Source organism: Dipodomys spectabilis, unplaced genomic scaffold (genome assembly GCF_019054845.1).
Source record: "Dipodomys spectabilis isolate Male_0828 unplaced genomic scaffold, ASM1905484v1 ptg000050l, whole genome shotgun sequence".
Lineage (NCBI taxonomy): Eukaryota > Metazoa > Chordata > Mammalia > Rodentia > Heteromyidae > Dipodomys > Dipodomys spectabilis.
In genome coordinates, this window is record NW_024870727.1 from 8,386,495 (window position 1) to 8,401,305 (window position 14,811).

Genomic DNA, 14,811 nt, shown 5'->3' on the forward strand with positions numbered 1-14,811 from the left:
GTAGTGGTGTGGCTCAAGTAGTAGAGTGGTAGCCTTGAGCACAAAGAGGCTCAGGGACAGGACCCAGGACCAGAAAAAAAAAAATTATAGCCAGGTGCCAGTGGCTCACACTTGTAACTCTAGCTTAGGAGCCTGAGATATGAGAATCTTAGTTCTAAGCCAACCCAGACAAGAAAGTCTGTGAGAATCTTCAATTAATTGCCAAAAAGCCAAAAGTTGGAGCTGTGGCTCAAGTCGTAGAGTACTAGTTTTGAGCACAAAACTCAAGGGTTGTGCCCTGGCCCTGAGTTCTTAAGACTGGCAGGCACACACACACACACACACACACACACACACACACACACACAGAGTTACTTATAAAGCTATATTTTAGGAATTGTTTTATAGCGCTCATGTCATTAAAAAGTTTGTCTGCTCAGAATCTAATCTCATGTAGATGTTTGAAGTTGTATATTTGTATCTTGAAGTTGTGTATACTTGTATATATAACAACTTGTAGTATATACTTGTTATATACTGCAGCCCCTCAGTCACATATGTAGAAATGTACAATTGCCCTCATTCCTTGGCTCTTTTCAGACTTATTGTTAAATATGTTTTAGAGACTGCTGTCAAAAAGAGATTGAAGGCTAGGAAGGTAGCTTAGTGGTAGAGGGCTTGCCTAGCATGCATGAAGCCCCAGATTTGGTTCCTTAGTACCACATAAAAAAAGCCAGAAATGATGCTGTGGCTCAAGTGGTAGAGTTCTGGCCTTGAGCAAAAGAAGCTCAGGGACAGAGCCCAGGCCCTGAGTTCAAGCCCCAGGACTAGCAAGAGAGAGAGGCAAACAACAGTTTTTATTAAGATGGACATCTTCTAGGTATCAAGCATGTGTAGGCAGACTATACACATCACATGCTACTATTAAAGCTTAGTTTTGTAAATAATCGCTGGGAATAGAAGACATACCTACTTGTCACCTTCTATGGAGCCTCTTCCAAACTGACAACAAAGTCCATTCTACTCATTACCGCTATATACTATAGTTTTATCTCCACAGAACCTTATTGTTGCTAAATACTGTGAGACCTTATTGTGAGACCTTACTAAGCTGACATCAATTTATAATCCTAACCGCAAAAGCTTTTTGTTTATTTCTGTTATCAAGATGCCACTACCCTCATGTATCTTGCATGTTATCAGTCAGGTCACAGCAAACATACACTAAATTTTAACCGTCAGTCAGCAATAGATCTGGGGTTAGCAATAAAAGCCATAATCGAATAGAATCAGTTATACCCAACTTGTCAACAAAAGGTTTGCACCAGGAGTATTTTTCTTAAGTCCCCAGCCTGGAATCTTATTTTGGTGCTCTGATGTACTGAATTTCCTATACAATTGTTTAGAAAATGACTCACAGGCAAAATAGATACAGAAATAAAACGTCATTGCAATTACAATATAAAAGATCCCAAAGTTGGGCTCACTATGAGCTCACGCCTGTAATTACTCAGGAGGCTGAGATCTGAGGATTGCGGCTCGAAGCCAGTCTGGGCAAAAAAAGTCAGTGAGACTCTTATCTCCAATTAGCCAACAAAAAGCTGGACATGGAGCTGTAGCTCAGGTGGTAGAGCTCTCACCTTGAGTGTAAACGCTCAGGAACAATGCCTTGAGTTCAAGTCCCAAGACCGGCACAGAAAGAAGAAAAAGAGATCCCAAAGCTCACATACTGCCTTGCCTGATTGAAAGGAAGATCCGTATGGACAAGAATCCTCTTCCATTCTGTATCTGCATCCCCAGTAGCCACCAATGTGGTCCATGGCAGCAGAGAGCCAACTATGATAGCCACAGCCGCTAGAGGGCGCGCATAGAAACGCTGCCCGGGCCACGCCCCAGCGTCCTAGGTTACAGCACAACAGACACACCCCACCCCACCCGTGCGCTCCTCCTTAGGACGTCAGGGCTTACGCCATCGGCGCGTGACGGCACCCTGCGGTATAAAAGCGTGCTGCGCGTGCGTCGAGCCCTCTCGGATCCCACGGCCTGCCGGCAAGATGGCCCCGGTGAGTGTGCGAGCGCCTGGCAGGACGGTTCTAAGCGTGCGGGCGCGCGGTGGGACTCCCTAGGCCTCTGGCGAACAGGGCCGACTCGAGGGCGGGGAAAGTAGTGCCCGGGTCGGGAACGCTGCGGAGGCGCTACGCGCCCAGGCTGGTTTTCCATCGCCCAGGCTGTCCCAGGCCTGCGGCCCGGTCAGCGCGAGGCCGCGGCGGGGGGGCCCCGCGCCCTCGCGGGACCTGGGTTAAGAAAGTTTCCCGAAACGTGTAAGTTGAGGAAGAAGCGTTCTAAAGCGCAAAAGTCACTTGGCCCCGCGCCGGTGGCTCACGCCTGTCACCCTAGCCACTCGGGAGGCTGAGATCCGAGAGATGGAGCTTTGAGGCCAGCCCGAGCAGGATCGTGTAGGAGAGTTCGCCGAACCTGACGCGTACAGTCAGGCTAGGGGCGTGGCTCACGTGGTAGAGCACCTACCCAGAAAGCGCACCACCTGCTCGCTGGAAACGCTGCAATCCGTCTCCAGTATCACTCAGGTGTTTAAGAGACAAAATGCTCCAAAGAGACCTTGAAGACTTAAGATTGTGTTAGCAGCTTGTTAAAAATAGGTTGTACACAGAGCTGAGTAATGTCCATTCGGGCGTTAAATCCCGAAGAGTTAACCAGTTGAACTGAATTCAGAGTCCAGCATCTCGCTAGTCTCTGCCGAGTTTTGAGATTGGAGACGGTGGAGGCCGCGCAGGATGGCACATGAAAGCAGACCGAAGAATGGTGGGGCCTCATTGGAGATTAAAAATTGATTTGTTTCGTTTCATTGGACATATGTTGATGATCTTGGTGACCAAAAGCCACCTTTTACCTGTAACTGAGTATTGAATCCCATAGACATAGTTGGTGGAAGCCTGATGCCGGCAGCTAACAATTTGGGTTAGAAGGAGGTACTATGCACCTGTTCCCTATCTGAAGTCTGAGAATGGCTTTAAAATGTCAGAGCAATGGCTCTTGCCTGCTACTCAGGGGACTGAGCAGCTAGGATGGCCGTTCAAACCTGAAGCAAGAAAGTCCATGAGACTCTTAACCTCCAATTAACTACCAGACAAAGCTAACCGTGGAGCTGTGGTTAAAGTGGTAGAGCGCTAGCCTTGAGCAAGAAACCTCTGGGACAGTGTCCAGGCCCTGAGTTCAATTAACAAGTTTTGTATATAAACTAAATGTCTTGCTCTGTCATAATTCATACTTAATTTGTGTAGCAGAAAGACAAGAAGCCTAAGAGGTCAACCTGGAGGTTTAATTTGGACCTTACCCATCCAGTAGAAGATGGAATTTTTGACTCTGGAAATTTTGTAGGTATCATTTTTACTATCTTATGTCATTGTGTAGTTCTTGATCATTCAAGTTTATAATCAATATTAATCAAAGTCATTTTCCTAGGGTACCTTCCCTAGTGAATATCTAGGGTTTTCTTCCCTAGTTTTGCATCTTTTCTGTTTTAAAATAGGAACAATTTCTTCGAGAGAAGGTTAAAGTCAATGGGAAAACCGGAAATCTCGGGAATGTTGTTCACATTGAACGCTTCAAAAACAAAATCACTGTTGTTTCTGAGAAACAGTTCTCCAAAAGGTTGGTACTTATACAGATTTTAATGGAAGAATCGTAGAATAGTAATTTTAAGTGTTGTTGAGAAATGTTCTCACTTGGCATAGTTTTGAAGGTTTGGCAGCCAACCAAAGGCAAAATTTCTCATCGTCTTGCTGTCAGTTTTCACTTGCTCAGTGAATAGTGGTTCTATGTGAAATCTCTGTAGTAGAGCTAAGTAGCCCAACAATGGGGGGGATGCTGCCCACTTCTGCAAGGAGGGTCTTGATTGGGTGGTCTGCAAGCTTTCAAATGAAATTCGAAGAGTGAACCTAGCAAATTGGGATTAACTATTCCCACAGAGAGGGCCATAAGAGGGAAGATCAAGAGAAATACTATTCGCATTAGCCCTGAACCAGGTTGTCTCAAGCATATGTAAGGTGTGGTTGGGATTAGGGAGACTGGTAGTGAAGGGAATATTAACTTGAAGGGTGAGGTTGCATATTAAATAGTTCAGTGGGCAGTAAGAATGCAGAGCAAGCCACACTTCTGTCTCCAGCCTACCTTTCAAATTGTCTAGGGAGCTACATAAGGTACAAATTGTAACTGAGTCTGGGAACAGCTCTCAGTGTTGAGCAGTCTTGTACAGTGTTTAATAAAAAGAAAACAGCGCCAGTAGCTCTTAATCGTAGCTACTCAGGAGGCTGCTATGTGAGGATCTCAGTTCAGAGCTAACCAGGGCAAAAAAATTCCATAAGACTCTTGTCTCCAATTAACCACCAGGAAAGCCTAAAGCAGAGCTGTGGCTTAAGTGGTAGAATGCTAGCCTTGAACACAAAAGCTCAGACAGCACCCAGGACCAACTGAAAAAGAAAAGGTTTAGGGGTGAATTGAGGGTTTCAAAAGATTAGTGCAACAGTGGATCTTCCAAACACAATAGGGATTGTATTGCTTAATGAAATTCATGGTCTTTGTTTTTAAGGTATTTGAAGTACCTTACTAAGAAGTATCTGAAGAAGAATAATCTTCGTGATTGGCTTCGAGTGGTTGCATCTGACAAGGAGACTTATGAACTTCGCTACTTCCAGATAAGCCAAGATGAGGATGGCTCAGAATCTGAGGACTAGTTGGCTTCCTGTGTCTGGCATTGCTTTTTTAGTAAATGATAATGTAAAGAAGAAATGTCTAGACATACAATGAATAAAAATTATTGTGTTTAAGATGCTGTTTATATGGGTTTGCTTTTCTGTAAACAGTGATCAAAATAACAGCTGATAGAATTTTTCCAGGAATTCTAAGTTTTGTTAATTTAAAGTGTTCCAGAGACTCTAGATATTGGGATGAAGACTGTCACAATTTGTGAATAATGTCCTGGGTTCCATGGGGGTGCTGGGGTTGAGGTACTTCTAGATTAGCATAAAGGTTCTGGGTAAACTGGAAGCTGTTTAATTTCTAGCTCACAGACACCTTAATGCTTCAGAGGTTGTGACTGTTGGTGGGGAGGGTTGGTTGTATAGGCCTATAATTCCAATGCTGAGGAGTCTCAGGCAAGAGAATGGAGAGGTAGAAACCAGCCAGGGTCACACACTCAGACTCAAAACTAATGATAATTTGTAAGTAAATAGAAGGCATGGGAGCAAGGTGCTGGTGGCTCATGCCTGCAATGGAAGCCACTCAGGAGACAGGTCTGAGGATCACTGTTCTAACCCAGCCAGGGCTAGAAAATCCATGAAATTCTTGTCTCCAGTTAACCACTAAAAAACTAGAAGTGGTGCTGTGGCTCAAAGTAATAAGAGTGCCAGCCTTAAAGCTCAGGGACAGCACCCAAGTCAAGTAAGCCCCATGACTGGGGGAAAAAAGGGAAGGGGGGTGGAAATGAGCTTAGAATGTTGATGCTTAGACACAATAAAAATAAATTTTTTGTAAAAAAGAGCAATCCAAAGTAAAAAGCAGTTCTTGGAAGAACCATATCTATGTGCTTTTGGATTGTTACTGACGCTCAAAGACATGTCTAAATATTAGTGTGTATGTGTAAGGCCACATATTTTAGTACCACTCAGTTGTGAGGGACTGCAATTGTATCTTCTTCCCACTAGGTGGAGATACATGTTTGTTTCTGGAGAATTTTGTAAATTATAAAACAGCTGTTTTATAGATGGCAGAAAACTTACCATAATGCACAGCACAAATTGTTTTAGAGGGGTTTTTTTATTTTTATTTATTTAGCCAGTCCTGGGGCTTAAACTCGGGCCTGGAAAATGTTCCTGAGCTTTTGCTCAAGGCTAGCACTCTACCACTTGAGCCACAGCGTCACTTCTGGCATTTTCTGTGTATGTGGTACTGAGGAATCAAACTCAGGGCTTCTCTACCAGTAAGCCACGTTCCCAGCCTAAATTATTTAAAACATTTAGAATATCTTCATTTCTCATTTGGCTATGCAACAGGCTTCATATTTCACATACCCTATGGATATAAGCATGCTTAATAAAATTCTGTTTTCTATAATTCTGTTCAAAAGGACCTCAAGTTAAACTCTTACTATAAGAGGAGCTGTTTTTTCAGTTAGGACACTTCTAAATGCATGTTACCCTTATTTGCAATTTAAGAAACCCCCCAAAAAGCTTTATTTTGCCAACAAAAAACAAGACATTGAAGTATAACTAATTCTAGATAAACATTTTTATTGGCTTATGTAGGTAATACAGAGGGAGATTTCACTGTTGCATTTCCACACCTGATAAAACACTGCTTCTGTAGTGTAAGTGCTCCATGCAACCCATGCTAAATTATTTTTCCCTCACCCCTCACTATATAAACACGAAATAAAAAATGTGCAAAGAAAAACAAAAAGTTAACATTCAAATGTAACTAGGCATTCTTGTCTGAATGGAGATTTTGTTCTAAAAATTCTAAACGATTCTAATTGTTCTAAAAGATTTTTTGTCATTATTTAATGGCAAAATATAACCCAAGAGTGAAGCTATATAGCCTTTATCTTACTTGTTGGGAAGAGTTATATATACATTGTAAGGTCTGCCCTGGGCTATGCAGACCCTGGCCTCCCTGCCTCTTGGCTAAGTCTCTCCCAGTATCTGTCACCTAGGTAACTGGCATACCTGAAGACTCCTGCTCCGAGATCATATCCTGGTCTGCCCCAGGTCATGCCTCTCATTGGATCAGGGGAGGGTGTGCCAGTTCCGTAGGTGACACAGGTACTGGGCAGAGACATAGCCAAGAGGTAGGGCAGCCAAGACCTACATGGCCTGGGGCAAACCTTACACATGCACACACACACGCACACACATATACAGAAATTGTAGTAGTTTTTATTGTGGGTATTCCAGGAGCGGTGTTACAATAACTATTGTATTATCATACTGCATGTATCGTGTGTAAATATAAACATATATATATATATATATTACATACAAATACACATTGTGCTAGGAATGTTGGCATAGTGGTAGAGTGCTTGCGTAGCATGCATGAAGCCCTGGGTTCCATTCCTTAGTACTACATAAACAAAAAGCCAGAAGTGGCACTGTGGCTCAAGTGGTTCGGTGGTAGTCTTGAGCAAAAGCAGCTCAGGAACAGTGCCCAGGCACTGTTGAGTTCAAGCCCCAAGACTGGCCAAAAACACAAACACACACACACACACACACACATGAAACCTGGCATTTATACCCCAGACCCAAAGTCCAGGAGTCCCAAGTTACGTCCAGCTACTCATCCCCATATGCCAAGTAAAGAGCCTTGGAATACAGCCCTTCAGGACATCTCCAGCTGTCTTCAGAGGCACAGACATGGGCTGTCAGGGAAAACGGGGGCAGGGCAGTGGGGGTGGTAGTGGGAGGCGTTGCACACTTCAGTATGGCCACAAACATGTACTGCTGACCACTAGCTGTCTTTGTCTCTGTAGGAGTTATCACTTTACCTTTGGGACAAGTTTCCTGGTGGGTGATTTCCTAAGTTTTCAGCTGTTTCTAAAATGGGAAAGGAAAGGCCCTGTTTGAGGACGTTTGTCTGTCTTCCATATAACATGCTTAGCACTGAATCTTCTCTCCTTCCAGAGCCCAAGGTGATTGCAAAGGGACCACAACAGAGAATAACTGTCCAAAGGGGGGTTATGAACTAATTCACAGAACCCAGCAAAAGTAGCTTTAAATTCACACACACACACACACACACACACACCTATGAGCCCAGGCAGATTTGGAACTCATAATCCTCTTGCCTCTGCCTCCTGAGTGTTGGAGTACTGAATTCCAAAATACTGTTTTCTCTAGATGTTTGGAAAAGTGGTAGGCCTCTGGTAACGTTTAAATTTAGTAAAGAAGAAAGATAAATACACCAGGTGCCTGTGGCTCCTGAACATGATAGAAGTCTGTCCTGTGAGAGACAAAAAAACAAACAGCCTGGGTGACAGAGCAAGACTCCAGCACTAAATAAATAAGCAAATAAGTCAACAAACAAATACAGAAATCAGGATATTTCATTTCCTAATCAAATAAGATACACTGCTGATTTAGAAAGCACATCACTTCCATCTTGAGTTAAATGAAAAAGAAGAAATTGGTACTTTTGGATTTCTTCTCAAAGGACTTCTTTTTTTTGCCAATCCTGGGGCTTGAACTCAGGGTCTGGGCACTGTCCCTGGGCTTCTTTTGCTCAAGGCTAGCACTCTACCATTTAAGCCACAGTGCCACTTCTGACTTTTTCTGTTTATGTGGTACTGAGGAATTAAACCCAGGGCTTCATGCATGTTAGGCAAGCACTCTACACATTCCTAGCCCTCAAGGGACTTTTTTTAAAGACCAGTCTTAATCAAGGAGAGAAAAATATATGTGGGGTTTGTGTGTGTGCGTGTGTGTGTGTGTGTGTGTGTACGCGCGTGCGTGCGTGTGTGTGTGCGCGTGCGTGTGTGTGCGTGTGTGTGTATGTGTGTGTGTGTGTGTGTGTGTGTGTTTTGTCGGTCATAGGGCTTGAACTCTGGGCCTGGGCGCTGCCCTCAGCTATTCAGCTCAAGACCAGTGGCCTACCACTTGAGGCATGGCACAACTACCAATTTTCTGGTGGTTAATTGGAGGTAAGAGTCTCATGGACTTTCCTGCCTGGGCAGGCAGGGTAAGTAACCACGATCCTCAGATGTCAGCCTCCTGAGTAGCTAGGATTACAGGCATGAGCCACCGGTGCCTGGCCATATATGTGGTTTGTAATGCATCTTTGTTGCTGGGGTTAGGAAGAGGACATATCTCTTATTAAGCATCTTCAGCTGGCATTTTTTTCATGCACTGATAGACATCTGGCCAGCCTCAGTATTATGTAGCTCAAAACACACTTATTCTCCCAGACTTCTTAAGGAACTCGGTGCATTCTCTGGATGCCAAAAATAACACCTAGATCAGTGAGTTCACATAAATCACTGGATCATGGAACATGAAACAGCAAGAAGAAACTACGAATCCAATAATAAATATGGCAAGGTGCACAAACAAGAGAATTAAAACCAGATGAGAAGGAGGCTTGCAGGACAGAAGGTCAAGAAGCCAGGCTCCCCACTCCCTCGGCACCCCAGAATAATCCTCTGATGGTACTCTTTCTTGGCCAGCAACTTTCTGCTCCAAGCTGTTTTTGGAAATTTTAATGTGACAGATTTGAGGCATTAACACACAAACAAGCAATTAGTGTAATTTAGTTTGCTCAAGGTCTCAGACCATTGTGCAATGAACAGGAAAATTATTGGAGTTGCAGGTGTGGCTCAGATGGTAGAGCACTAGCCAATGAGCAAAAGCATTAGGTGTAGAGTTTGAGTCCCAGTCTTGGACCAAAAAAGAAAAAAGGGAAAATTGTGATTGTTGTACTTTTAGAGTAGTATGCCCTTATGCTCCGAAATGCATTGCACAGACATGGGGGGGGGGGGAAGGGAGGAAGGGGAGAGGGAGAAGGGAAGGCAAAGGAAGAGGGAGAAGGGGAGGGAGAAGGAGAGGGAAAGGGAGAGAGAGAGCCAAGCCAGGCGCTGGTGGCTCACACCTGTGATCCTAGCTATTCAGGAGGCTGAGATCTGAAGATTGCAGTTTAAAGCCAGCATGGGCAGAAAAGTCACTGTGAGTCCCCTATCTCCAATAAACTACTCAAAAAACCAGAAGAGGCCCTGAGGCCCAAGTGGTAGAGTACTAGCCTTGAGCACAAAGAGGCCCAGGGACAGCGCCCAGGCACTGAGTTCAAGCTCTAAGACTGGGAATAAAAAATCCAAATATAACCAGATGCCAGTGGCTCATACCTGCAATCCTACATAATCAGGAGGCTGAGATCTGAGAATTGAAGTTCAAAGCCAGCCTGGGCAAGAAACCAAGAGATTCAACCACCAAAATGTCAGAAGTGGAACTTCTCAAGTGGTAGAGCACTAGCCATGAGCTAGCTCAGAGATAGTGCCCAGACCCTTGGTTTAAGCCCAGGTATGGGTACAAAAACTTCAACTTCAAAAGATATAGCTGAATGTTATTGGCTGAACCTGTAATCTAGCTCTTTAGGAAATAGAGTTTGAAGCCAACCCAGCCAGAAAAGTCCAGAAGATTCTATCCCCAAATAACGAGTAAAAGATAGAGTAGGAGGTGCAGCTTAAGTGGTAGAGCACCAGATAAGCAAGCAAGTTAAGCAAGCTCAAAGCCCTGAGTTCAAACCCTGATATTGGCTAAATATATATATATATTCATCTATATTATATATACTCCTTCATTTTATATATATATATGTATATATGAAATATATGCACATATATGTGTTATATGGTTATATTTTATAAACATTTATATACATGCATTATATACATATATGTGTATTTATGCATATAAAATGAGGGAATTTTTATCACTTTGTGTCACGTAGCTATTTCGGCCCTACTTTTTCCACCTTGTTTGGAAAACTGAACTATCTGAATCTGTGTCTCCCAAACTGCAATTCCTATCCGGGCACTGGTGGCTCATACCTGTAATCCTAGCTACTCAGGAAGCTGAGATCTGAGGATCATGCTTCAAAGCCAGCCCCAGCAGGAAAGCCAATGAGACTCTTATCTCCAATTAACCACCAGAAAACCAGAAGTGGCGCTGAGGCTCAAGTGGTAGAGCACTTGCCTTAAGCTGAATAGCTTAAGGACAGTGCCCAGGTCCAGAGGTCAAGCCCCACGACTGACCAAAAGAAAACCCTGCAATTCCTGAGACCTCAAATAAAGTCCTTTAGCATTTATAATTTTGGTGTTTGAATTTATGTATGCAAATACTTCTCCATTTTACGTATGTATTTTTGGTAACCATTAGTTCCTCAAATGAATCCCCTGTAGATATTAAGCAATAACTCTATTTTTTCTTTTTTTATACAAATTTAGGTGCAACTGATAAAAACACAAAAAATGTTACATATTTATGAGGTACCATGTGATATTTCAATATGCATATATGTTATGTAATGTTTAAGCCAGGGTAAACATACTTGTTTCTGCAAACATTTATCCTTCTGTATGTGTTTTGGTAATTGGTAATGGGATTTCAACTCAGGGCCTTGCTCTCTCACTTAGCTTTTTCACACAAGACTCTACCACTTGAGCCACACTTCCACTTCTGGCTTTTTACTGGTTAGTTGGAGGTAAGAGTTTCTTGGGTTTGTCTGCTTGGATTGGGCTCAAATCAGAATCCTCAGATCCAGCCTCATGAGTAGCTAGAGTTAAAGGCAAAAGATATCAGGTCCTGGCAAACATTTATCATCTCTTTATTATGGAAAAAAATTTCAAAATCTCTCTAGTTTAAATATATATATGTACATGTATATGTGTGTGTGTGTGTGTGTATATATATATATATATATACAGCATACCAGGCACAGGTGGCTCACACCTATAATCCTAGCTACTCAGGATGCTGAAATCTGAGGAGCCACGATTCAAAGCCAGCCCAGGTGGGAAAGTACGTGAGACTCTTACCTATAATTAACCACCAGAAAACCAGAAGTGGCATCTGTGGCTCAAGTGGTAGAGTACTCACCTTGAGCTGAAGATCTGAGGGACAGCACCCAGGACGAGTTCAAACCCCATGACTGACAAAACACACACACACACACACACACACACACACACACACACACACACAGAGCATTTTTTTTTTCCCGGTCATGGGGTTTAAACTCAGGGCCTCGATACTGTTCCTGAGCTCGTTTGCTCTACTACTTTGAGCCACAGAGCCACTTTCAGTTTCCTGACGGCTAACTGGAGATAAGGTTTCACAGGGCTGGCTTTGAATTACAATCGTCAGTTCTGAGCCTCCTGAGTAGCTAGGGTTACAGGTGTGAGCCATGAGCACTTGGGTCTATTTGTGTGTGTATGTGTGTGTGTGGGGGGGCGGTTGTGGGGCTTGAACTCTGGGCTGGGCGCTGTCCCTCAGCTCTTCAGCTCAAGGCTAGTGCTTCCCGACTTGAGCAACAGCGCCACTTCTGATGTGGTGTGAGGAATTGAACCCAGGGTCTCATGCATGCAAGGCAAGCGCTCTACCACTGAGCTAGCTTTCCAGTCCAGTATATTATTTTTTTGTATTTTTAATTTTTTTTTTTTTTTAGATTTAGAACTACCTGGAGAAATTCATGCTTGTATGTGCCCATTCTTGCAAACATTTATTTTTCAGAGCTGAGGACTGAATTCAGGCCCTCATACTTGCTAGACAGTGCTCCTCCACTGAGCTAAATCCCCAACCCGGGCAGTATACTATGCACTTAAACTACTTTTTACTGGAAAACACTTATTCCTTACTCATTCTATATTTGTGTCCTTATCCCTAGCTATTCGCTCCTGCAGTCATGTTACAGACATCTTAGAAGTCAGAATGAACAGACAGAAGACCAGACTCTCAAACATCAATGACTCTCACCATAAATGGCCCACATCTGACCAATCCTGACAGGAAAGACTTTCAGATCACCTCCTACATTACTCTTGGCCACCCTTGGCTACCCATGAATACATCTTTGGGGCTGTTTTACCTGTCTCTACCTTCTTCTTACCTTGCTTCCAATTCTCCTATTTAACCAATGACAAATATCTGTAATCCTGCTGAAGATGGGCTGGATTATGGTGCCATGTAAAAATCTCTGCCCTTCATCATGTGTCTTTATTTGCCATATAGAAGCAAGTGGCCAGACCTGACATGGCATGTGGAAGTCTAGTTTCAGTAGTATTTCAATTTATAAACATACCAAAATGTACTCCACTAATCCTCTATATTAGATACTGAGATTGATTCTAAACTTCTGCTATTATAAATAATACATCACTTTTTTACAACCTTGTTTCCTTAAAGTAACTGGAGTTTTTAGACAATTTGTAGGGTCCTATTCTGTGTGTGTGTGTGTGCACGTGTGCACGCGCGTGTGCCCACTCGTGTTGGTCCTGGGCTTGAACTCAGGACCTCTGGGCACTGTCCCTAAGCTTCTTTTGCTCAAGCACTCTACCACTTGAGTTACAGATCCACTTCCAGGTTTTTTGGTTAACTGGATATAAAGAATATCATGGCATATCCAGCCCAGGCTTACTTCAAACTGTGATCCTGAGATCTCAGCTCTCTGAGTAGCTAGGATTACAGGTATGTGCCACAGGTACCCGGCAGTAAGTGTAGCTTTAATTCTTCTTTCCTTTCCTTTTATTTTAAATTGGCTTCCAGAAATGTACCAAGTTGTATTCACATGACTAGAGATGATATTAATTTCTACAGCTAACCATGCACATACATTTATTTATTTATTTATTGTCGGTCGTGGGCCTGAACTCTGGGCCTGGGCGCTGTCCCTCAGCTCTTTAGTTCAAGGCTAGAGCTATACCACTTGAGCCACAGTGCCACTTCCGGTTTTTTCTGCTTATGTGGTGCTGAGGAATCGAACCCAGGGCCTCATGCATGCAAGGTAAGCACACTACCACTGAGCCGCCTTCCCAGCCCCACCATGCACATTTTAGTCTGCACATCCAGCACAATCCATTCCTGCTGCCTCAACATATTGGCTGCTTCTGTGTTGACCATGGCCTCCCCACATAGAAAAATAGCTTTTACTGGTGCTATCACCCAAGGCCTTTAGGCTATTGCAAATGTTTAGTTCTTTCATGTTGCCTTTGCTTTCAGTAATGATTCTACTTCCTGTCTTGTCCCTACTTCTTGATCTTCACTTCCTGTGGCCCACTGTTTCTCCAAAAATGTGCAAGCTCCCAACTTTAGGAATTTTCTTCTGGCCTGCTACCGCTAGAGTTCTTATAAGCATAAACTCACTACAGTAGGAAAGAGATAGTCTTCCTTTAAGCTACCTGTGAGATAAGAAGGAAGGAAGAGAAGACAGAATGAAAGCAGATACAGAAAACAATGAAGATAGGGAAAGAAATGTGTACACATAAGGACAGTGGGAAAGCAGCTATCACTGGAGCATGATTTAAAGGTAGAGATCCTATCTGAGGAAATTCCTTACATACTGGTAGAGAATATTAGTTAAGACTCAGGTCTCTTGGGACAGCACCTTGGCCTAGCATGAGAAAAACAGATGCAAAAGAGACATTGTTTCAGAACACCTTGCCTCTGCCCCTCCTCAGCTCCTTATGGTTTTGATGCCTTTTGTGATCCTGGGAAAAGAGTTTTTGGTTTCGTTTTGTTTTTGTTGGTCGTGGGGCCTGAACTCTGGGCCTGGGTACTGTCCCTTAGCTCTTCAACTCAAGGCTACACTCTACCACTTGAGCTACAGTACCACTTCCAACTTTTTCTGCTTATGTGGTACTGGGGAATTGAACCCAGGACCTCATGCATACAAGGCAAGCACTCTACCACTGAGCCACCTTCCCAGCCCTGGGGAAAGGGTTTGAGAAGGGACCTGATTAGGAATTAACAACCAATCAGAATGCTGTGGGATTGTGGGACCTAACTAGTCAGGTTTTACGTTCCATTTAATTATAATAGAGGCAACCAGTCAGAACACATCTTGGGTATAAGAACTCTTAGAGTCACTGGTGAAAGAGATAGAGCCAAACAAATAGGGAGGGAGAGCATACGATGGAGACAAGAGAGACACAGAGACAGCCACCTAAGAAGAAAGCGTGGACAATTGGCATAGCAACAGCAATGGTCTTTGAGCTAAATAGTTGTCTTCTGAATGAAGTTCTTCACATTCATCCTCCATAGTCCTGGACTTCACTCT

The 14,811-nt window shown here is 43.4% G+C and overlaps 1 protein-coding gene across 2 annotated transcripts; it reads left to right on the forward strand.

Moving 5' to 3' along the window:
• The first annotated feature begins 1,945 nt into the window (after nucleotides 1–1,945).
• On the forward strand, nucleotides 1,946–4,823 carry Rpl22l1 (ribosomal protein L22 like 1). Of its 2 annotated transcripts, none has more exons than XM_042678854.1 (4): nucleotides 1,946–2,042; nucleotides 3,279–3,371; nucleotides 3,527–3,648; nucleotides 4,586–4,823. In XM_042678854.1, exons 1-4 carry the CDS (start codon nucleotides 2,034–2,036, stop codon nucleotides 4,728–4,730), a joined length of 369 nt encoding a protein of 122 aa, XP_042534788.1. In that variant the 5' UTR covers nucleotides 1,946–2,033; the 3' UTR covers nucleotides 4,731–4,823. The 2 variants fall into 2 exon arrangements, with proteins under 2 accessions (XP_042534788.1, XP_042534789.1); XM_042678855.1 differs by having other exon boundaries at nucleotides 1,967–2,042; nucleotides 3,282–3,371.
• The last annotated feature ends 9,988 nt before the right edge of the window (nucleotides 4,824–14,811 follow it).

Coding starts and splice junctions, on each gene's coding strand:
- Rpl22l1 (XM_042678854.1), top strand. Junction 3,372..3,526: donor TTTTTGACTCTGGAAATTTT/GTAGGTATCATT, acceptor GTTTTAAAATAG/GAACAATTTCTTCGAGAGAA. Junction 3,649..4,585: donor GAGAAACAGTTCTCCAAAAG/GTTGGTACTTAT, acceptor TTTGTTTTTAAG/GTATTTGAAGTACCTTACTA.